Here is a 24,132-nt window from a genome sequence, read left to right on the forward strand (position 1 = left end):
CATCTATGAGCCAGTGTTTCCTGTCTGTTTCATTTATGCATTCCCCAACAGTGGGGTTTTAGATCATTCCAGATATTTTTCAGTTAAAAAAAAATCTACTTTTCACTTAATCTCTCCCAACCCTAGTCTTCCCTTTGTAAAGAAAAGGAGGAAAAGATGATATTCACACACAGTCAGGACCAATCACTGAAGCTAGTGAGGTTAGCATGGTGCAACATGGCATGTTGGTGCTGTAGTAAACACTTTATAGTCTGTATCTTTTTTAATTCTCATAATAATTTATTTTAAACTAGAAAACCAGCCTGACACTATAAAAGCACTGATCCAGATTACCTAACTGAGCCAATGGGAGATCCAGAGTTTGATCCCATTTCTTGGATGCCTCTTTCCCCTTAAAACTCCTTCCAGTCTCAGTGTAGAGATGGTAACATCAGGTCAGCCTAAGTGAGTTCCAAAGACGTAGAGATATGAGAGTGAATGGTGACCTTGTTGAGTTGTCAGTTACCATGGTTTCCTTCTTCATGGGGACTGTCACTTTAGGAAATAAACCAAGGAAAAGGCTATTCAGTGTTGCTTGTTATGATCATGGTGTGTGTAATTGGGACAGAGGACTTGTCTTGATGAATTAAGCTTTCAGAAAGAGAAAGCCTACGATGACCTATCAGACTGATTCATCATACTAAGAGCTATAATCACACGTCTGTGGATGCTCCAGGGGCTTATGTGTAACACAAGCATAGCAATTGAAGTTTTGAAAATATATTTTTGTTCTTTCTCCTTTCACTTAGCAAAGAGTGTGTGTGTGTGTGTGTGTGTGTGTGTGTGTGTGTGCGCGCGCGCGTGCGCTCACTTGATAGATCATAAAATGAACAATGTTTGAAGAAAAATGCTTAGTGAGTATGAAATTAGAATTCTGAGTGAGGCTTTCCCCCCAATATTGCCTGAGAACCTTTCTCTGTGTGCATGATGGCACGGGTCGTCATGAGGAATGGCTGTTACTTACATCCTCCCTGTCCTCTGCAGTGACACACGCTGTTTACGCATATAGCCTGAGGAGCTCTGTAGTTTCATTTCATTTTATGTTGAGCATAAAATACAGAACTAAGAAAAAGGCAGCCTCAGAGAGGCAGAGTAGGAAGCCTTCCACAGCATGTCTTCTGGAAGCTTCAGAATGATTCTCTGTCACCTCAGGCTATTTTCAAACACTCTGATGACTCAAGTGCACCTTTTAAAATAAATTAAAAATCATAAGATGTGTTAACAGCTGTTAATGGTGACCAATGGATGTGGAGTTTTAATGTAAAATGTTAAGTCCCACCAGGAAATATTTAGTTGCAGTTTGACTGGTTGACTGTGTGAGATTCCAGCATCATGTAAGAAGCTTTGATAACTAAGCGAGAGAATTACAAGTTCTTATCTCCTGAAATGCAGCAAAGAGCTAAGAGGCATATAGATGGGCTTTCAGGAAACATCTGTGTTTACCAAAAGATACCCAGTCCTCACACTCCTGCAGGGATGAGGAGAGACCTGTGTGGGGGTTTTCTAATAGCTGTCCTGTGTTCTGTCCATGGGGTGCCCTGGCAGCTGATGATGTCACTGAGGATTTGGAGACATACTTAGAAAAAGAGTTAAACTCTGTGTGTAAGAACATTGTAGTTCTCAAGCTGTAAGTGTGCTTCTGCTTATTAGAAGCTAGGCTTGATGCTTTGTGCAGTTAACTTGGCACCACTCTCACCCTGCTCCTTTGCTGCGATGGCTTTCTGTGTATTTTAGCTTTTTCCACTTTGTAAATGCTTTCCCTCCCTTTTTCTTGTGACGCTGTTGCTTTGTCTCTCCTCCATTCATATTTTTTTCTTTCCCTTTGCTGCATGGAGACTCTCTGCTGTACAAGTGTAAGTATCCTCCAGTGGCACTGCAGTCCCTGGCATTGCTGGCTGGCACCGTCATGCTCCATTTGCTTCTGCATAGCCTGGCTGGTCTCCCGGGAGATGTTGTCATTCCATTAGCAGATTCTGAATGAACTAGGCAACAATTTAGAGATGGGATTGGGGTTTACCAGATGGTTCAGTCTTAAATAAACCAAGGGGTGAATTGAAAAATCTCCCCAGCTGGATGTCTGAGAGTAAGAGAACTTGGATGAGGAGGATGCCACATTTTGTGGGGAGGGAGGTAGTTCTTAAGACTCAAGGGCAAAATGCCCAAGTATTTTTCATTCCTGTCATATTGCTAGTGGCAGGCCCAGGACTATAGACAATTGGCATTATGATTTGTTTCTCATGTTGGATTTTTCTGATCTGCTTCTCAACTAGTATTTGTTTTATGAGGGTCCTTTTGCCTTAGAAAAAGAAGAAAATAATTTTGGTTTTGAACTTGGAATGAGAGCATTATAGACTACTTTTATGCAAACTTGGTACCAAAAAAAAGTGCTTTTAATAGGGAAACTACCTTATCCTACCTTCATGGTGATTCAAGCAAGTTGTCTCATTTTTAAAAACCAGCATGCTTAGGGATCCCCTGCAAAAGTGGGTCTGAGAGAGGGAAACCTGCTGAGGACCAAGTTCTATCATTATTTTGTAAATTGTGGTTACATAATTTACAGTGGACAAATCTTTCTTGAGCTATAAGCATAATAGTTTTACACTCACTATAAAAATTAGACCAATGAGTGAGATTTCCAAGTAATGTTGATAACCACGCTGCTTTTGGTCCCTTCGGAACCAGCCATGGAATACTGCTCACATGTACAGCACAGTACAGACATACTGGCACTTTATGGTGTCAAGATGGGAGAGTCTATATTTAGGGGTTCCTTCTAAAATTGCATTTTAAAATGAAGATTTAGCATATTTTTCCTTTTCTTACTCATAAGATACATTTTTAAAAGTTAGTTCTGTCTTGGCTTAAAGCTAGCCCTGCTCCTTCTGCTTCAGCTGTCTGTGCCCTTCATCTGATGAGCAGTTTGTGAAAGTCGCTAAGCCATTGACAAGTGGCCAAAGACAGCAGATGAGAACTAAGGTGTAATCTCAAAGAATCAACCCTTTCCTTTCAGGACGAAGGGAGGAGAGCATTCAGAGTTCTAAGAGGGACCACTGTTGTCCATACTTCCAGGACACGGTTTATCAGCCTAACCGATGTGAGGAGGAAAAGCAGTACAAACACATGGATGTCTAGAGAAGCTGATTATTTGCTTCTACAAGCTGCTACAACAGCTCTTGTGCAGAGAACCAGCCCGTCCTTACATCTCCTCCCTTAGGTTCTATGTAATAGAACCATAAAGCATTGCAAAGAAAAGGTCCAGCTTGTAAGAGATGAGGTTGAGAGAAAGGAGTGAAGCCCCTGGCATTTGGAGAGTCTTTCGTTGTTTTGAGGTAGGGTCTAGTCTGTAGTTCTTGACTTCAAACCTGCAGCAGTCCTGCTGCTTCAGCCCTTTGCTTGGTGGGATCCCAGGCTTGAGGCAGTACTCAGCACTTGGTTACACTCTCGTTAACAGGTATAAAAATCAGCTGAGTTCCCTTTAGCCAGGAACCATCGGCCCTTTTTAAGTATGCCAAAACTTGAGAGCTAACACAAATAGTGAGATCAACAAAAGACTTTTGTAGGAAATGTAATTAGCAGTTCTCAGCTTAGGTCATTCATGTGTAGAGTGGTGGTGGCTTTCCCCTTAATCCTAGAACTCAGGAGGCAGAGGCTGGTGTATCTCTATGAGTTCCAGCCCAGCCTGCCTACAGAGCGAGTTTTAGTACAGCCAAGGCTACACAAAGAAACCCTGTCTCAAAAAAACCAAACCAAATCAAACCAAACCAAACAAAACAAAACTAGTTATTGATAGTGTAGAAACACAATGAAATGTACTAGACAGCATTTCCCCCTGATATTTGAACTTTATACCAGGCTTTTGAAATATTGGAAAACACAATAAGAAGAAGAAAAGTAATTTCATTCTGATACATGTCAGCCACTTAAATGCCCAGCGACTTTTATGTTTTAATGTGTTTCCAAATCTAGGCTAAGCTAAACAACTTGTTACAGTCAGGTCACTGTAGAAGTTTGGTCCTGGTTCTTCATTCCAGCCCCATGCTCCTAGAAATAAGACTCGGACTCAAAATATATTTACAAATGCATTAATCACATAGCTAGGCTCTTCTCTGACTAGATTATAATGTATTATAACACATTTACTCTAATCTCTATTCTGTCATGTGGTTGGTTACTGTGTCCATCTTGTCACACCCGGGTTGACTCTCCCATGCCTGGCTCTGTCCCAGAATTCTTTCTACCTCTGGGAAGTCCTATAAAGTGTTCTATACTACACTTTCCTATAGGTTTTTTAATTGACATGTGATGCATCCACACAATACACAAGATATTCTCTTTACACATCACCAAGTTTGCAAATGAGTTTCGTTTTCTAGATATTATCTATCCTTTATCTGCACATGAAATTATGGATGTATCCCTTTTCATATATTAAAGCTAGTGTACTGATATAAAATGCCACAATTTTGATACATTTCACATGTACTTGTTATCTACCATAACGGGTTTAAGGAGAAGGAACCTGACCTAGGTTGTTTGTTTATTTGTTGGCTTGCTTGTTTGTTTTTATTCGTTTGTTTGTTTGTCTTCTTTTGTTTGCTTGCTTGCTTGTTTTTATCCATGAATGTTCTCTAAAACCAATTCCAGAAGGAAACAAATCTTCAGGTCTCCTGCACACATGCATTTTAAACTTCTTTCCAAGTTATGATTCTTTGAAAGAAATTCTATCCCAAGCTTAGTTTTTGTTTTTGTTTTTGTGTGTATTTCAGACAAGGTCTTGTGTAGTCAAGGCTCCTCTCAAACTTCCTATAAGTTCCAGCTGGCTTGAGTTTGGGATCCTTCTGTGCTGGAATCATGGGCGAATACCATATGCCTGGTTTCTGGCTTCCCTGTAGATCCTTTTCACACTGAGATTGTGTGTAAGATTATCTATCTATCTATCTATCTATCTCTATCTATCTATCTATCTATCTATCTATCTATCTATCTATCTATCTATCTATCTATCTATCTATCTATCTGAAGAATTTTGTTAGAGGTTTTCCTTATAAATAGACCCTGTTGGAGGTTTGCTTAGTCTGAAAAGTGAGTTGCTTTCCAAGGCCACTCCACTGCTCCCATGCAACCTGTGAGTTTCCCACACAGTCTGGCCATCTCTAGCAAATCACGCTGGCCTGTCAGGAAAGCTGTTATATGTGGGAATCTCATCACTCAGCTTAATCTCCCTTTTCTCCCAACATTAAATAGTAGCAAATGGGTATTTTCATTAAAAGTCAGGTAACAGTTGAAACTGAAGAGTTGTTTGCCTTTCCAGACCCATGTGAACCAGTTTATTCATTATAGAATGTAGAACTTGAGGAAGCTTTTGCTGATTACTGTTATGCCAAAGTATGCAACATTCTTTCAGCTTTATTTGTCTCTTAATTTGTGTGTGGACCAGTTTTTTAAAGCAGGTGCAGTGGTACCTGCCTAAAATCCTAATATTTAAGGGTCTGAGGCAGAAAGATTGTGAGTTTGAGGCTAGCCTAGTATGAACTTGTCTCCAAAATCCTTACCTATTCCTCCCTCCCCAAAAGAGAACAAAAAAATGAAACATAAAGTTAGTATTGTGCTGTTTTAAACACAGCTGCAGTCCATTATCTGTATTGGTAGCAATGGCCGAGTAAGAAAATCACTGGGCTAGCCCCTTCTCTGGTTCCAATCCTGGCCCAAATCCTCTGACAGCTCAGATTAATTAGCATTTATTATCTATCCCATGACTTGATGATGACCTTCAAGTTTATCTGTGTATTGGATGCCTGAGGTGCTTCCCAACCTCAGCCTGTATGTATGTTCTGAGGGAGACATCTGTGGGTGGTGGTGGATCATCCACACTGGGTGGCAGTGCCAGTGGTGATAGATGACCCAAATTGGGTGACAAGCGTGTGTGGTGGTGGATGGTTCACACTGGGTGACAAGCGCGTGTGGTGGTGGAAGGCCCACTAGATGACAGATGTGAATTGTGGCCAATGGTTCATTGCTTGACTGTGTTCTCAAGTTTGACTTTGCTCTGGGCTTTGTTTTCTAAAGGACTCTAGCAGGATCTAAGGCGTTTGCTGAGAAGTGCCAGCTGATAGTTTTAAGTGGTGGCACACTGTCCTAAAATTTTGATGACACACTGAGAGACAAAGAGTTAAGCTACCTAAAGCGTTGAAGTGACAGACAGAGGTTGCATTCAGTGTGTCTGCACCAATGTTGCTGTGACAACCGACAATTACAGTTCTGAATAATCTCTTTCAGTGCTTTGTGACTGATTTTTTACAGTCTTTGAGTCTGATTCTTTATCTCCATTTTGACATTCTTGAGTATGGCTTGGAGTTACATTTTCATTCCCTGTTCTTTTCAGCTGTGGGAATAGAATTTCTTAACTGGTTAGGGGTGGAGGATAAAGGAGCAGTCAGCTGAATGACTTGTGAAAGTTCTAAACATTTAGAAATTTGTCGGTGCATGTCCTGAGTCAACCTAGCAGCTGCTACAGCAGAGTCGTTATTAAGTAGTGAAACTGGAACCTGTTTTACCCAGCTGATCCCTGGTACCTTAGGGTTTGAGAGACAAATTTCCCTGCTTACCTAAGTGTTGCCTCTATCTGATTGCCAGATGACTCCTAAGTCCAAGAGGAAGAGCATCCACAGCCGAATGCTGCGGCCTGTCTCCAGGGCCTTTGGTGAGTGTGGTACCAATGCCAGCCATTTCCTTACAACTGGGAAACATCCCAGCAAGGAGTTCGCAGTCTCTACAGGGACCCACTCTGTAGCGTGAGGCAGATCTGGGTAAGTGGTGAGGAGCAGTTGACCCAGAGTTACTCTCAGAGGCAGGGATGGTTGCTCATCCTGTCGTCCTTGCACTTGGGAGACTGAGGATGGACCCGAGTTGGAGGTCAGCCTGGGTACACAGTGAGTTCCAGGCTAGGCTGGCTACAGGGACCCTGTCTGAAAATCAGAACAAAGCAAAAGGTTTCTTGTATAGAGTCCCAGGACTTTATTATTGCTGGTGCTGGAACTGGGCTCTCTGTTCTTTCTTTCCCCCTTTCTCTCTCCCTCCTTCCCTTCTTCCCTTCTTCCATCCCTCCATCCCTTATTCCTGTCTTCCTCCTTTCTTTCCTTCCTTTTATTATTGTTCCATTTTTTAGAAGGTCTGAGTATGCACCACAGGTTGGTCTGAACTCAGCAATCCTCCTCCTGCCTTAGCGTCGTCCCCAAAGCTGGGATTGTAGTTGTACTCTGCCTGGCCTGGCCTTTAAGCATTTTCTAACACATTCTTTGTATCACCCTTTGCTTTGGGGTCTGTTTTCTTTCAGAAATGGAGTTTGATCTTGATAAAGCCCTGGAAGAGGTGCCGATTCACATCGAAGACCCGCCTTTCCCATCAGTCCGGCAGGAGAAGCGAAGCTCGGGCTTGATCTCTGAGCTGCCCTCAGAGGAAGGCAGGAGACTGGAACACTTCACCAAGTTAAGGCCCAAGAGGAACAAGAAGCAGCAACCTACACAAGCAGCGGTAGGTGTCCACAGGGCTTCTCAGACCCCATGTCCTTTCCTCCACCTTCTAAAGGTTCCATAACCTTAAATAGTGCCACCAACTGGGGATCAAGTAAAGTGTTCAAATATGTGAGTTTACACATTTTCCATTCGCATTGGAACCTTCACAGACAATGACAGGTGAATCCCCAGAAGTCTTTGTGCCAGCTATCCGAGCTTATGCACTCTCAGCTTTAGAGCAGGTGGAGACTTGTGGGAACAGGCTTAGGAGATGCTTAAGAAGGCATGAGAGTATTGGGGTAGACTCTGAGGTGGACAGTCACTGACTAAAAGAGAACAAGACAGTTTTGTGTTTTGACCATCAGTTAGCATTCCATCTGTGTTACTTGGGGTTCTCTGGAGGAACAGAACCAACAGACAATAATATCTATGCATACTAAAAATGGATTTACTAGAATGGTGTCCACAGTAGGGGTTTTGTTTGCTTGGTGCTTCAGGCTAGCCTTGAATTCACTATGCAGCTCAGGCTGGCCTAGAACTCAGTCCTCCAGTTACCCTTCTCAGTATTGGATTACAGGCATGGGCCACCATCCTTATCCCTTCATCTTCCATTCCTGCTCGATTTCAATGCCTTTTCTCCATGTGTAGCTGTCTCATAAAGCATTGCCTTTCAATTTTCCTGGGCCTCCCGGGCCCATTGAGCATTCTCCTGTGTTGCTTTCACTTGACATATTTCTGACTGGTTTCCTCTGGGTGTTGGTTTTCTTTGTTGCCGTGGGTGGCATGCATGGAAGGTGTGTGCTCATTCAGCTTCCTGAAGTGCTTTATCTGGGCACATTTGGTCAGCGTCTCCAACAGACCCACATGCCGTCACTTCCTTCTGTCTGGCTCCTCCTGGGTTAGGAAGACAATTCTAGGTGTTTACTATGCCCCGAATATTTTCTGCTCAATCACTGGTGAGGGAGACAAGAGGTTATCTGAACTGCCTTTACCTCACAGGGCCCATTTACCTTCTAGCCAATCGTACATTAACCTGTTAGAGAGTCCACATTCATCTGAGATGCATGGCATCAGGGACTTACCTGAGAAAGCTGGCACACTCCAGAGGCGAGTGTACTCCTGCCTATGCAGGGTGATCTCTGCTCCTTCTCCGATGGTCCTGCTGCTCTTTGCATCTGATACTGATTGTGGTTGACAAAAGGGACTTGAATCGCATCACATCATTCCCTTTTGCTAGAAAATGAGCTAACGGCATGTGCCTTTGGGCTTGAACTCCACTGACCTGATTCTATTTATCATAGTCTGGGCTTCCCAGCACAGGTCCACCGGAGCTTCTCTCCAACCCCTGCCTTTGAAAATTCCTCCTGGGTTGTATCGAGCCATGCTGGGTGTTTCTCAACCTGTCTCCTCTGTTCTTTGTTTCTAAAATGACAGGGCTGCGTTAGAGGGCTTGGGAGGTGCAACCAAGGCCTATAAGCCGCTGCTCCTGAGGGAAGCTGCACTTTGTACTTTCCACCTCTGGAGCCTCTGCTCTTTCCATACTATTGGAGACCTCTGGGGCCAACTATGAATTCTGTCTCAAAGCAGGAATAACTGGTGAGGCATTTAGAAGAAACTACTCCTAAGGTATTCCCCTGCCTCCCCAGTCCTGGGATTATAGTTATTGTTTTCCTTTGTAGCATTTTGTGAACATGAACTTTTCACAGCCTATTTGGTCCAGTCATACAAATCCCCCATGAGGCACTGCTTACAGTGCCTTCTGTAAGCCTGTTTCCTGGGTGGATGTGGTAATACATGACTGAAATCCCAGCACTAGTGAGGCAGAAGCAGGAAGACTGCTGCAAGCCAGCATAGCCTGATCCACATAATGAGATCCAGGCCAGCCAGGGCTACTAACAGACTGCTCTGAAACCTATCCATCCCCGTCTATAGCTATACCACATTAAACATGCCTGTCGTCAAAGCCTGTGCCCCACAATCACCAGTGCCATGTTCAGCATATCTATAAGCCTAATTCTTCCTCACTAGGCTATGGTTCTACACCTGGCCCCAGGTCCTGTAAATCACATGATCCCTATTGTGATGAATCATGGCCGTGTGGAAGGTTGTTGAATCCAGTAAGAGTGAAGGTACATTGAGTCAACTGTGGAGTGAAGTCATGTTTCTTTTCAGGTCTGTAGCATCAACATCATCCCCCATGATGGAGAACAGAATGGCCTCATGGGCAGAGTGGATGAAGGTGTAGATGAATTTTTCACCAAGAAGGTGACTAAAATGGATTGCAAGTAAGTTTCCAGTCATTTCATTAAAAACAGTATTTCATTCACAGTTAAACAGCTAGTGGTTATAATGCATCTAGGCATCACAGTCTCACAAGAGATTTACTATTGCCTATTCTTCATTGGTGCTGCCTGGGAACTTGTGAGAAATTCTAATTCTCAAGCTCTTGCCACTGATCCACTGAACAAAGAATTGTGGGACCTGTTCCATACCTGTGCCCACCCATCACATCCAAGCCACATATCTGCTAGGCCAGGGGCTTTCCTCATAGTCATCTGGAAGATTTTGTTCCAGGGCAGTGAGCATCACACACTGACATTGCAGCCTTTGAACTTGTTCATAATTTGATCTGTTGGCAGTTTGGGCAGTAAAATGGCAGGAGAGGTAATGCTGGGCCCTCTGACTTACCCTGTTGTGTTGGTATTGACAGATTGACAGGCTCTAAATTGCCTAGTCCACAGACAGCCTCTGGGCATGCCTATGGGAGATTGTCTAGATTAGGATCCTTGAGATGGGCAGATGCAGCCCGATTGCCGGCAGCTGTATTGCATCTAGTCCCAGACTCCAGGGAAAGGAGAAAACCAGCTGAGCATGCTCTCTCCTTCCTGTAGATGCACAACTCACACTGTACCTTTGACTGTCCCTCTATTGTGGACTGTACCTTTGAACTGTGAGCCAAAGCAAACCATTGCTTCCTTAAATAACTTTTGTCTTTGGGCATTGGATCACAACAAGAAAAATAAAGGATGTGTCCTCTGAAGACATTCCTCTGTGTTTTCTTATCACTAGGATGCTGTTTCCTTAGAAGATAGGTCAATGATACTTTCACTTGAGGTGGGCATAGTGGCACTTGCTTACAGTCCTAGCACTCAGGAGATTTGGGGAAGGAGAATTACTTTAAGTTTGAAGTGAGCCTGGGAAACAGTGTGGCCTAGTGAATTCCAGGCCAGCCTGAGCTCTGTGATCCTGCCTCAACCACATCTCAACTTAAAACCCTTCTGTCTTTATACATGATTTTTCTGAAGTTATTCCATCTGTAACTAAAAGCTGATACTTCCCAGAGCACAATCTGAGTTTGGATTGTTTGTGAAGAATGCTTCACCTTGGAGATGAAGTTCAGAATGTATTAAACCTTGATAGTCAATGGCTGGCAGGCGGGAGAGCTAGGGAAGGGCTCGCCCAGGCTGTGGATTGATGAGTCTTATCTAGCCTCTACAGGATGGCACAGTGGAAATGAGTCTCATATCCATGGCAGCGGAGCTTAGAGACACTTATAAGCCTTAGTACCTAATTATTGGTTGTCTTTTACACTGGCCTTGCAGCTTAACATAGCATAACTTGGCAGAAAGACCCAGTGATATGTCATTTATTCTTGGATAGTTTTTTTTTTTTATAGTGCTTTGTCCTCACTAATTAATCCATGCTGATTGCTGGCTTCCTGCCTTTCCTTCCCCCCCCCCCCCCCAATACAAATCTGCAGTATAAACCTTCAAGGGTTTGCTTGAGTTTTGGCTGTTCTAGAATTCAAGGATTAGAGGACTACATTTTCAACCTTACAGAACTAGGAACACCAACACGGACAGAGCAAGATGGAGAATTCCCTCCCAATGCATTGCTGCCACTTCAGACAAAATTCTGTTCACAATCGCTACCCGGGTCTTTTTTCTCTTCTTGTCACTTCAGAGTCTTTTATTGTTCTAGAGTTTGTTGTTTTTTATCGTTTGCTTTGCTGTTTTATTTTTGAGACAGTTTGGCACTGCACCCCATGCTTGTCTGGAATTTACTAAGTATCCCAGGGAAAATTTATACTCTTTTTTTCTTTTTATCTTTATTAACTTGAGTATTTCTTATTAACATTTCAATTGTTATTCCCCTTCCCGGTTTTCGGGCCAACATCCCCCAACCCCTCCTCCTCCCCTTCTATATGACTGTTCCCCTCCCCATACCTCCCCCATTACCACCTTCCCCCCAACAATCACATTCACTGGGGGTTCAGTCTTGGCAGGACCAAGGGCTTCCCCTTCCACTGGTGCTCTTACTAGTATATTCAATGCTATCTATGAGGTTGGAGCCCAGGGTCAGTCCATGTATAGTCTTTGGGTAGTGGCTTAGTCCCTGGAAGGTCTGGTTGGTTGGCGTTGTTGTTCATATGGGGTCTCAAGCCCCTTCAAGATCTTCCAGTCCTTTCTCTGATTCCTTCAACAGGGGTCCCGTTCTCAGTTCAGTGGTTTGCTGCTGGCATTCGCCTATGTATTTGCTGTAATCTGGCTGTGTCTCTCAGGAGAGATCTACATCTGGTTCCTGTCGGCCTGCACTTCTTTGCTTCATCCGTCTTATCTAGTTTGGTGGCTGTATATGTATGGGCCACATGTGGGGCAGGCTCTGAATGGGTGTTCCTTCTGCCTCTGTTCTAAACTTTGCCTCCCTATTCCCTGCCATGGGTATTCTTGTTCCCCTTTTAAAGAAGGAGTGAAGCATTCGCATTTTGGTTATCCTTCTTGAGTTTCATGTGTTCTGTGCATCTAGGGTAATTCAAGCATTTGGGCTAGTAGCCACTTATCAATGAGTGCATACCATGTGTGCTTTTCTGTGATTGGGTTACTTCACTCAGGATGATATCTTCCAGTTCCATCCATTTGCCTATGAATTTCATAAAGTCATTGTTTTTGATAGCTGAGTAATATTCCATTGTGTAGATGTACCACATTTTCTGTATCCATTCCTCTGTTGAAGGGCATCTGGGTTCTTTCCAGCTTCTGGCTATTATAAATAAGGCTGCTATGAACATAGTGGAGCATGTGTCTTTGTTATATGTTGGGGCATCTTTTGGGTATATGCCCAAGAGAGGTATAGCTGGGTCCTCAGGTAGTTCAATGTCCAATTTTCTGAGGAACCTCCAGACTGATTTCCAGAATGGTTGTACCAGTCTGCAATCCCACCAGTGGAGGAGTGTTCCTCGTTCTCTACATCCTCACCAGCATTTGTTGTCACCTGAGTTTTTGATCTTAGCCATTCTCACTGGTGGAGGTGAAATCTCAGGGTTGTTTTGATTTGCATTTCCCTTATGACTAAAGATGTTGAACATTTCTTTAGGTGCTCCCCCATGCACTGGGGTCCCAGATGGCGTTATGTGTTTTCCTCTGGAGTCAGAAATGTGGGCAGAGTGTAGTCTCTTCTGGCTTCCCAGGCATTTCTGCCCCTCTGAAGGTTTAGCTCTCCCTCCCAAGGGATTTGGGTGCAGAGAACTGTTGACCCGTTCCCTTCGGGTCCAGGCGGTGTCTGGACTGCAGGGGATCTGCCGTTCGAGTGTCCCTATCTTCTGGTTCCCAGAGGCCGTATACAGTTTCCTCTTGGGCCAGGGATGTGGGCAGGGGTGGGCAGTATTCGTGGTCTCTCCCGCTCTGCAGTCTCAGGAGTGCCCACCTGTCCAGGTGGTGAGCTCTCTCTCCCAAGGGGTTTGGGAGCAGTGAGCTGTGGGCCGGGATTTGCGAGGTTGGGAATCCCGCTAAAAACCGAAGTGTCTGGTCCCAGAGGAATTTTGCCTCTGTGTGTCCTGAGTCCACCAGGCAGGTCGCTTGGAGCAGAAAAGTTGATCTTACCTGTGGTCCCGAAGCTCAAGTTGCTCGTGGAGGGGCTGCTTTTGAGCTCTCCGTGAGCGCAGCAACCAGGAGGGCCTGTTCTGCCTTTTCCCAGAGCCCCTGTGCAGCAGGTTCCCAGATGGCGTTAGGTGTTTTCCTCTGGAGTCTGAAATGTGGGCAGAGTGTAGTCTCTTCTGGCTTCCCAGGCGTGTCTGCCTCTCTGAGGGTTTAGCTCTCCCTCTCATGGGATTTGGGTGCCGAGAACTATTGACCCATTCCCTTCAGGTCCAGGCGGTGTCTCGAAAATTTATACTCTTAGTCATCCTCCTGGCTCAGCCTCTCACGTGTTGGAGTTCCAGGAATACATTGCCACATTCAGAAACTTAAGAATTTTAGTACAGGCTATCTTGGCCTACAGTCACTGCTGATGAATACATCAAGAATGCTGTCCTGACTCCGCAATTACAGATGCCACGGCTGAGCTCTTCAACTTAGAACAGTAGTAGTGGGGAATGTGTGAGCAGTGGATGTGGACCAAGTGTTCTGATCCATCTGATCCACCATGACTTCCTCTCCTGACCAGTAGTCTTGTTCTCCCCTTGTCTTTGAGCAAAATCTGTGTACCTTTGTAATATGTAACATCTGTTTTCTTAAAAGGTGTTAGCCCAGAATTCTGGTCATGATTCTATGAGCAAGGATCATATAGCTCACCTTTCATCAACTATCAATGGGACCCACAAGAAGTTGTGATTTTTTTAAATTACATTTTGTTATGAAAATGAGTTTCAGTGAGGCATTATGGGACATGTTATTAGTGTAAAGAAAAGCATCGTTGACCCTGTGGCTTGAAAAGTGAAAATAACATTTGGTAAATCGGCTTTCAGCCAGTCCTCCCCATGCCGCAAGCTTCCCAAGCACGTCCACTTCTGGAAGCACCTGTTCTGCCATCCGCGGCCCCGGAGGGTTCAGTGGCTCCTGGATCCCTAGTTTATGTCTCAGTCACTCAGATCACAAAGCTGTTTTGTGCACATTGGTCTTCCAAGCAGTGTTCCTACTCTCGCCTGTGTAGTTTGGGGTTTTTGTTGTCATTCCTTTTGCATTTATCCTTGGCTCTAGAGTTGATGGAGTTTCTGAGAAGCTACAGGGAGACCCCCGTCTCCACTTTGAGTGGCAGATCCCTTGTGGCACTCATTATGTTTGTTTTTTGTTTGTTTTGGGTTTTTGTTGTTGTAGTTGCTATTTTGTTTCCCCACTTGTCGAGTTTTATTATTTTTCCTGAAAATGTATCTCAAAATTTAAGTTTATTCTGTCTTGTTTTGTGGTCCAACTGACCTTGAACTTCATATAACTGAGGCTGGCCTTGAATTTCTGACACTCTTACTCCATCCCACAAATGCTAGAGTCAGGGGTGTTGCACCAGCTCCCTGACCTTGAGTCTTTTGTTGCTTCTTCCAGCAATGTGTTCCATTTAAGCAAAGATCCAAATATTTGCCAGGATGGAGCACCAAAGACTGGATTTCACCAATTACCTAATCATTATGATGGTCAAGGAAGCCCTTTTCAGTGTCCCCTAAATTAAAACGGCAATTGCCCAATTATGTCCCAAGACAGCCCAAGACAGTTCACTCTTAAGCCTTTACTGTTTACAGAGCACAATGCTGTCTTCAGTTCTACCCGACTCCTTCGGATTTGCTCTGTGTGCTCACTTTCCTCATTGGTAGCTGTGAGGAAGGTCCTCAGTTTTTATATTTCTAAGCCCAGACTTAGCCTTTTAAATGGTATGGAAGGTGCCTGTTTATGCAGTGCTCACCTTCATGTTCGTTGACTGAGTCCTCATGGAACTTGTCTCCACCACCAAGCCAACAATTTCTATGTCTTGGTTGTGGTGCAGGAGGTCATCCACGCGCTGTTCAGATACCCACGACCTCGTAGAAGGAGATGAGAAGAAAAAACGGGATTCTCGGAGAAGTGGCTTTCTCAACCTAATTAAATCCAGGTCCAGATCTGAGCGGCCGCCCACGGTCCTGATGACAGAAGAGCTCTCCTCCCCGAAAGGGGCAGTCCGGAGCCCACCAGTGGATACCGCCAGGAAGGAGATAAAGGCAGCTGAGCACAATGGTGCTCCAGAACGCACAGAGGAGATGAGGACACCGGAGCCCCTGGAGGAGGGTCTAGCAGAGGAAGCTGGCAGGGCTGAGCGCAGTGACAGCAGGGGCAGCCCACAGGGTGGCCGGCGCTATGTGCAGGTGATGGGCAGCGGGCTGCTGGCGGAGATGAAGGCTAAACAGGAGCGGAGAGCAGCATGTGCGCAGAAGGTGAGGAAGGGGCCCTTTGCTTGGATTTGTACGTTTGCTTCTTTGTTTTTATTGGAGAAAGAGGTACAGAAAAATAGTTTGTTGGTTAGATAGAAATGTAAATGCGGGAGAGATGGCTCTGTGGTTATGGGCACTTGTTGCTCTTATAGAGGACCCTGGTTCAGTTCCCAGCACACAGTTGGTGGTTTAGACCCATCAGTAACTTCAGTTCCACGAGACCAGATACACCTTAAGGGCACCAAATACACACAAGGGGCACATGCATACATGTGCAAGTAAAACACTCAAAAAATAAACCTTACAGAGAAAAATGTAACACGTAAAGATTTATTCCCAATGATTGGAACCACCAGTTTGTCTTCCCTGCCCTCGGTGGAGCTTTGTTTGTTTAATCTGGTATTTGCTTGGAGACAGGGTCTCACACAGTAACACAGGCTCACCTCAAACTCACTTTGTGGTCTAGGCTGGTGTCAGATTCTCTATGTAGCACTGGGTGGCCCCAAACCCTTGGCGATCCCCCTTGTTCAGTCCCCTGTGCCTTCCTTGAGGTTATTGTCTAGCTCTGAGCTATACTTTTGAGAGCTGAGGGACTTTAAAGGTATGCCCCACCTGTGGCTTCCCTGTGCATTTGGTAGAAGCCTGCAAGAACTGGTCCGCAGACAGGGCTGGCTCAGGTGAATCTGAGCAGAGATGCTGAACATGGCTAGAGATGGCAGAACAAGGGACAAAGAACAGGTGGCAGGCAAAGTCATTGCAGGTCTGGTGAGGCCTGTGCAGTTCATAGCTTAAGCTTTTTCCAGGCTTCAAAGTCCTTTGCCAGATTCCCATTTAAATTTCAAAAGGAAAAGCCAGGGTCTCTGATAGAACTGATTAGCTGCTATGAAGCTTCATTAGTTTAGAAGTTGCTAGGTCTCTAGGATGAGCATATAGCTTAGGGGTAGAATGCTTGCCCGGCTTGTGTGGGGGCCCAAGTTCATTCTCCAGCACACCAAAGGAAATTTTTGAAAAAGGAAAAGAAAAATGTTGAGTTTCCTCAAAATTCAGCTTCAAGATAGTTTCCCTACCTTTCTCCCTCCCTTTAAGCTTAGTGGTACTAGAGATCGAGCCCCGCCCACAGGGCTTTACACAAGTTCATCTGTCAACCTCCACTCGACTGCATTACTGTTTTGAGATTCCTTTTTGGAATTCTATTTTCTTCTATAGCTTCTTAACGGAATGTATTCTTGTAATGGTTACTAAGATAAATGTGCTCAGGTTGTATGCATGGTCCTGAGCTCTAGGTAAAGTTCCCCAGAGAAGGGAGGCAGTGCATCTCTTGTGCTCAAGGCATCAGAAGGAAATGGTTCTCCCCAGTGGGGCTTGACTTGGAGGAAGTAAAAGGTGGCCTGCACAGCAGACAGGGCTCTCGTGTTACCTCTTAACATCTGCTGTTTATTAAACTCTGCATCCCATAAGGTTCTGCAGCTGTTGGCCATAGTTCTGCTATGCAACAATTTCTACCCCACCACCACACCCTACCTATAGCCCAAACACAGGAGAGCCTACGTAACTGTCTCCTCCTGGTGTGGTAAGGAAGACGTTATTGACCTTCACTATGCAGGGTGCTAAAAAGTATTTCAGCTCCACCATGAGCCAGATGCCTAAATATTTTATACATTTATAGCAGCAAATGTTTTATTTTCCTAATGAAGTATTATCACTTTCCTGTGATGAACAGCTAACTGGTGAAAAGTTGGGGATTCTAGAGTGGCTTCCCACATATTTGGGACTGATACATGAATTGTTTCAGAGTGACAGAATCCTTCTGTTTTTATAGTTAGGTTTGTGGTCCAGGTTTATGTTAATGTTCTCACAGTGCCACCTAGTGTTCCTTTAAACAGTATTTAAAAAGTCACGGTTGGTTATTAAATCAGAATAATAAAAGCCTTTCAAGTTCTAGTGTTAGAGTGTTTCGCCGGAATGTATCACTGAGTTATTTACAAAGGTAGTAACATGACCATCCGTGGTTGAGATTCAGTTGGCTCTGTCATTGGATGGGAAGTCCCACATAGATAGGATTCCATGATGTGTTGCACTCTGCCGTGCAAACACATGTGCAGAGGACTGGCATGGGACCTTTTCTCTCATGGTCACTCTTTCATAGCAACATCAGATCATATGCTTTTAGTCACAGTGCTGATGGGATCTGCTCAGCACCCTCAGGGGCTGAGAGACCACTGCAAGGCTACCTCCTAGCAATGATCAGCATGAAAACCAATGTGTCACGGCGAATTAATCACCTACACTATGGACTGGATGCCATATTGAATCTAGAAGTGGGTAGCGGATTCTTGCTTTTTAAATGAGGAGTGGTAATCAGGAGTGGCTGTAGGTCAGAATACCTATTGCTTTACCTAGTCACCTCATTTTTGTATTTTAATGATTATTTAAAAAAAATTTTTGAGACAGAATCTCACACTGTAGCTCAGGCTGACTCCAATCTCACTATGTAGCCCAGGTTGGCCTTGAATTTGGCCGTATGCTTCTTATTTCAGCCTTCCCACTGGTGAAACTCTAGGCAGGAACCAGCACCCCACATTTTGGGGTTATATGACCTGATCATGCAGGTCATCCTTATGGGATTCTTGGATTTTATGCAAATGCTGGGCCTTTGGTTCCACCCCTTATTTCAGCCTGGCTTTAACATGGCCTTCTGCCCTATGCGGGGGGGGGGGGGGGGGAGCTGCTTTTCCTTCTCCAGTTTCAGCTCATACCCTCAGACTGCTGCAGCCTGCCCCTCCTAGGCTATCCCAAACTCCTCTCTCCAGCAGGTTCTTAAAAATCCCATTGGGAGCTGAGGTATAGCTAGGTGTTGTGTGTTTGTCTCACGTGTCAGGCCCTGGGTTTCGTTTCCATCACTAGAGCCCTGTCATCTGCATTTGTCGCCTACTGGCAACTCTATGTCCTAAGGTTCTGCTTTAGTGACAAGGGAGATCAAGCATACTGAAGGCCCTTAAGCCTGCGTGCTACACCAAGGGTGGAAAAGCTTCAATTGTGTTTAAATCTTTATGTATTTCATGTGTATATGTTTGCATGTGGTATGTATGTGCCACGGTGCATGTGATGAAGTTAAAGGAAAACATGCAGGAGTCAGTCCTTCTGTCACCTTAACACAGGTCTTTGCCTTGGCAGAAAGCACCTTTATCTCCTGAGCTGCCTCTGTGGCATCTCTGTTGCTTTTAAAACTAGATTTCCTAAAAGCTTATGGCTAAAGATCCCGCATTTGGGAAGATAAGATTGTAGGATCATAAATTTGAGGCCAGCCTGGACTGCGTATAATGAATTCTAGAGTAACCTAGGCTACAAGGCTGGAATCCAATCTTAAAACAAACAAAAGCAAATACAGACATACAAAGAAGTAGATTTCCTCCTGGCCAGGAAACCTGGGATTCTCTATCTTTCTAGATTGTGACCCCTCGTGTGGATCTTGTGGGTACTGCAAGCCCTCGTGCTCTTCAGTGATGGTCCCTTCCATAGTGAGAGAGTGCAGGAGCCATTATCTGTTGTTATTCATTATCTGCTTTACTGATTCTTTCCCATTATATTTCAAATGTACTCGGGGGGGGGGGGGTGTCTTGATTTTTTTAGAAGCTTGGCAACGATGTCATCTCCCAGGATCCCTCCAGCCCAGTCATGAGCAACACAGAGCGATTAGATGGAGGGGCAACAGGTAAGCAGAAATATTGATACATCCCCTGAGGAGAACCATTCACCTTCTGATTTTGGGACTCACCTGTGACTGGAAGAATACAAATACAAGAGCAAGCCTCAGTGTTCTCCCCTCTAACCTAAAACACCAGCTCCTTCCCATCCTGGGTCCTCCTGGGGTGTTACTCCTGTCTCTGTAGACATCTTCTTAGGGAACATTTTTTTTTTCTGATTTCCCAGATGTAGGAAATTCAGATTAATACACAAACACACACACACACACAGACACACACACACACACACACACACCATTTTGTTTTTTTTAACAAATTCCTAAATTGTGGGCATTCTGAAGGGATGAGGTGTGATGTTTTGAGCAGTAAGCTTTGTGCATGGAGTATGGAGGGAGGGCCGGGGTTTTGTTTGCCAGGAGGAAATACTTTTCTCCTGTAACTCCGGTGTGGATGGAGTCCCCCAGGCTTTGCTCCCCTGGGGTTTTAGGTATAGTAGATAGAGATAAGCTTCACTGGATGGAAACTAGAGGTAACTTGTAAGTCCTCTTAGAATGCTTACCGGTCTTGACAGCTGCATGTTAACTGCAGACAGCAACTGTAGGGAAGGATAAGGTGACATTTCTGGAACCGTTTTCTCTATTAAGCCTGAGATCAGGTCCTAACCCTTCCTTCAACTTGTACCCAGATCCCTAATGGGTTGGTTGCTGATCAGAACTGAGGCATTTCCTGTTGTTGTGCCTGTCCCGGCAGTCAGATATCAGAAAGACCCAAAGGCTTCAAACTTCTGAAGAATCACCTTTACTTGCATATGAAATTAGAACTGCACAGTACAGCATTTTAAAAAAATGACATCTGGCTGCAAGCATCCCTCAGTTCTTGTCTTCCAGAAGGAAAGAATTCAGTGGAGAAAAACAAACTGTTGAAGCCGTTTATTTAAAGCAAGCCCTTCACAGAGAAATTGAAGTGGGTGGTCTCAGAATGGGTGATGAGCCCAGCAGGTTCTACAGACAGGAAGGACGACTGAGGCCGTTATAGGAATCCTTTCCCCAGCTCTGCCCCTCTGTAAGCTCTGCCTTCTACCTGGCAGTCTCTGAACCAGTGAGACCCTTCTGAGACATGCTATCAAGTCATCATGTTTCTATGAAGAAAATCAGCCTTTCACTAGTGTTTGACTTAAAAACCCATTCATGGATACTTTTGTTCTGAAGATCCCTGATGAGGGATGCTAACCAGAGTCAATACCAGAGCTATATTTAAATGATTGCTTTCTTGACCTTTGATGTTCAAAATGTGTTTTGGATCACGTCTCATTTTAGTGCCTAAACTGCAACCAGGTCTTCCAGAGGCCCGCTTTGGTTTGGGAACACCAGAAAAGAATGCCAAAGCTGAACCCAGGGTGGATGGAGGCTGCAGGTCCCGAAACTCCTCCAGCATGCCCACCAGCCCGAAGCCCCTCCTTCAGTCCCCTAAGCCCAGCCCTGCAGCCCGGCCGTCTATCCCTCAGAAGCCAAGAACTGCCTCCAAACCTGGTAAGGGCATCAGTAGTCTGGGAGTCAGACTGGATATGGTCTGGCTGCATCCACCGATGGCCTGCAAGAGTAGGTGAAATGTGGTAGACACCTTGGAGGGGCTGGAGGTGGGGGGCGGAAATGGGTAGAGAATAGGAAACTGGAATTGGGTAACACTTGAAACCTGAAGGACCTGGGAACTGGTGAGGACTAACAGATTCAACACCAAGGCCCACCGTATATGAGGGATGGGACCCAAGACTTCCCTGGTGTCAGGAAAACCACCCAGGGTATGCTGACCATTGCTTCTGAAATCATCCCCCAGGGTATTCAAACAATGCAGAATGCAAACAAAGGCTGCCAATGAGATCAGCGCAGGCTTGTGTGGCTGTACATCATAGCTGCCAACATATCAGAAGTTTAGAACAGACTTTGGCAAACTGTGGGCCTGTTTTGAAAATAAGATTTCCTCAGATGGCGTGAGTGTTCTCTAGGTGCATTGTTGATGTGGCCATGTGCTAAGTACAGCCAGGGCTACCCAAGAGGTTAATCCTCTGGCCAGTTACAAAGGTGTTTGCTGATGTAGAAAGTCTTATAGAAGAAACTTTAAAATATTAGGAAGGGGTTGAAGTCTGCCTTAACTATTTTATGCAAAAAAAAAAAAGTTATGTATCAGGACTTCTTAAAAAATACTGTAAAAAATTTTCAAACCCTCCAAAGTTGAATCAGTAATGTGATGAAATATGATGTGCTCCCCTCCTCTTCTCTATAATTTCCCCAGAAAACCTAAGAAACAGGTAGACCTTCACCATCTTCTTCAAATTGTCGTCATCTTCCTCTGCATTCTCAATTGAGAAGCTAAGGCGGGAGAATTGCTGAGTTTGAAGTTAGCCTGGGCTGCATAGTGAATCCCAGATCAGTCTAGTCTACAGAATGAAACATGTCACAAACAGACTAAATTCCTGGAAAGCAGGAGTTTGCCAGCAGAAGGCTTGGTGGTTTTCGGGGCTGCATGTATATCTTATCTGAAGTAAAGGGAGCAGCCCGTAACATCTAGCCTACTTCCTGGAGACTCTCCATTGTTGTGAACGTTCCCTTTCGGCTGTGCCATTTATCACACAGTACACGGTACACCAGGAGCCGTTACTCACCAACTCATGGGTGCTTTATGAGTCAGCATTGTTTCAAGTCTGTCTTCTGGGTAGCTCTTCTTCAGGATTCTGAGGGATTATTGGGTCTCCAGGTCTTGTCATAGCTTTACATCTGAGACTAGAAGTGGGGATGTAAGGCCAAAGAGAGCCTGCGCTATCTTCTACACATGTGTAGGTGGACACACTGCCTTGAAAATCCCACATGCTAATGGAGCAGAGAAAGCATAGTTCTTTAAGTCCTTTCACATAGAAAGAACCTAGAATTCTAATCCTGGCTGTCTACACCTTCTTAGCCCAGGAGATCATTTAGTCTCTTTAAGGGTCCAGAAACCAAAGTCCTTGATGGGCCCAAAAGTCCATGATTTCAAATTACTCCTAAAGCACTGGATTCCACATATGCAGAAACATATATATGTGTATGTGTGTACATGTGTGTTGTGACTTACTAGCTCTGAAAACTGATAAAGGCATTGTGTTACATACAGTGCATGTTTTAAGACAATCAACAACTTTATGTCTGAGGCAGAAGGAACCTATGGTTCACTCATTGTCAAATATTAGCTCATTGAATATTTGCAGCATAGATTCAGATCTGTATGTATTTCAACTTTTCATAATTGTCACTGCTTTTTCTTTATTGTTCATGAATTCTAATTACTTCACTTAGCAGAAATACAGAAGCGGTCTTTGGCTGGGACCAGTCTATGATAACTTTTCTTTTTTTATGAGTCATGTGTATATAAGAATTTACCTGGCCTATATGGTGAAGTGATGCTGGCTTTCAAATAAGAATGGAGAATTCTAATCCTGCATGTCTACACGTTTTTAGCCCAGGAGACAATTTAGTCTTCTTGTAGTCCAGAAACCAAAGTCCTTGATGGGTCCAAAAATCCATGATTTCAAATTTGTCCTAAAGCACTGGGTTCCATGTATGCAGAAACATGTACATATGTGTATGTATGTACATGTGTGTTGGAATACAAATTGTAGACCAGTTTGTTTTGTGTCTTTGTACTCCTGTAGAAGATACCCCAGACTCTCCATCTGGTCCTAGTTCCCCTAAAGTTGCCCTTCTTCCACCCATCCTCAAAAAAGTCTCCTTGGACAAAGAGCGTGATGACCAGAGCAGCTCACAGTCCAGTCCTAGGACCTTCTCCCAGGAAGGTAAGAACATTTTTCCTTTTATTCTCCCCAAAGAGTGTCATTTCAAAAGGAAATAGTTAGTCCCAGTCCTAGGCGGTATCTTGAAGTTCAAGTCAGCATGCCTTGGATTTAACAATGGGAACCAGCAGGGCTCATGAATTGTCATTCTATTAGGACTTCATGTAAAGAACAGCTGAGCCACCTAGCCAGAGACCCACCTTCTCTACAGGAGTAATTGCTAGATACTACTCCTCTGGCCCAAAGCATGTTAGGGCTCATGGATAAGTTTCTAGATCCCATTATTTCTAAGTATATCACCACTGTCACAGTTGAAGGGCAGCTGTAGTACATTAACTTTGCCATGGCTCAGAAGCACACCATCTGCCCTGTGGAACCTCAAGGTTCACTGGACTCTCTGGGTCATGAGTAAATGTTCTACCTTTTTAGAAGTGTGGGCCCTGTGTAGACAGACACTCCCAGAGGATCACTGTACACTCAGTATCACTGAGGTGGGAATGGTGTTTTCCTTTGATTTGCATGCTAGTCCCCGTAGCCCCCCAAAACAGACTGAGTGGGGTAGGAGAGACTGGGGTAACTGTAACGTGTATGTTGTTTCTTTCATTTCTACTGCTTATTTTATTTATTTACTTTTTATTTTACATATTTTTGTTAGGGTCGTTTGTTTGTTTGTTTGTTTGTTTGTTTGTTTTTTGAAGCAGAGGTCTCATCATGTTGTGGCTGGCCTGAAATTCACTCTAACTCAGGCTGGCTTCAATCAAATTCATGGTGAGTCTCTTGCCTTAGCCTCTCAAGTGCTGGCATTACAGGAGTGAGTCACCATGCTTGGCCTTTCTTTGTTATTTCAAATGCACAGTTGGCTTTTGGGTAAAGTGTCCTACAATGCTG

At 44.4% G+C, this 24,132-nt stretch overlaps 1 protein-coding gene across 19 annotated transcripts in view; it reads left to right on the forward strand.

Moving 5' to 3' along the window:
- Positions 1–24,132, forward strand: part of Carmil1 (capping protein regulator and myosin 1 linker 1) — a 280,386-nt gene that overhangs the window by 247,227 nt on the left and 9,027 nt on the right. For 7 of the 19 annotated variants that reach the window (XM_008771642.4, XM_063276422.1, XM_063276425.1 and 4 more), the window contains 8 exons: positions 1,875–1,892; positions 6,673–6,739; positions 7,373–7,569; positions 9,723–9,835; positions 15,300–15,723; positions 19,351–19,432; positions 20,741–20,953; positions 23,107–23,247. In XM_008771642.4, coding sequence (XP_008769864.2) covers positions 1,875–1,892; positions 6,673–6,739; positions 7,373–7,569; positions 9,723–9,835; positions 15,300–15,723; positions 19,351–19,432; positions 20,741–20,953; positions 23,107–23,247 — 1,255 coding nt within the window. The remainder of the gene's footprint in view (positions 1–1,874; positions 1,893–6,672; positions 6,740–7,372; positions 7,570–9,722; positions 9,836–15,299; positions 15,724–19,350; positions 19,433–20,740; positions 20,954–23,106; positions 23,248–24,132) is intronic. The other 12 variants (XM_063276423.1, XM_063276429.1, XM_063276430.1 and 9 more) reach the window with 3 other exon arrangements.

Source organism: Rattus norvegicus, chromosome 17 (assembly GCF_036323735.1).
Source record: "Rattus norvegicus strain BN/NHsdMcwi chromosome 17, GRCr8, whole genome shotgun sequence".
NCBI lineage: Eukaryota > Metazoa > Chordata > Mammalia > Rodentia > Muridae > Rattus > Rattus norvegicus.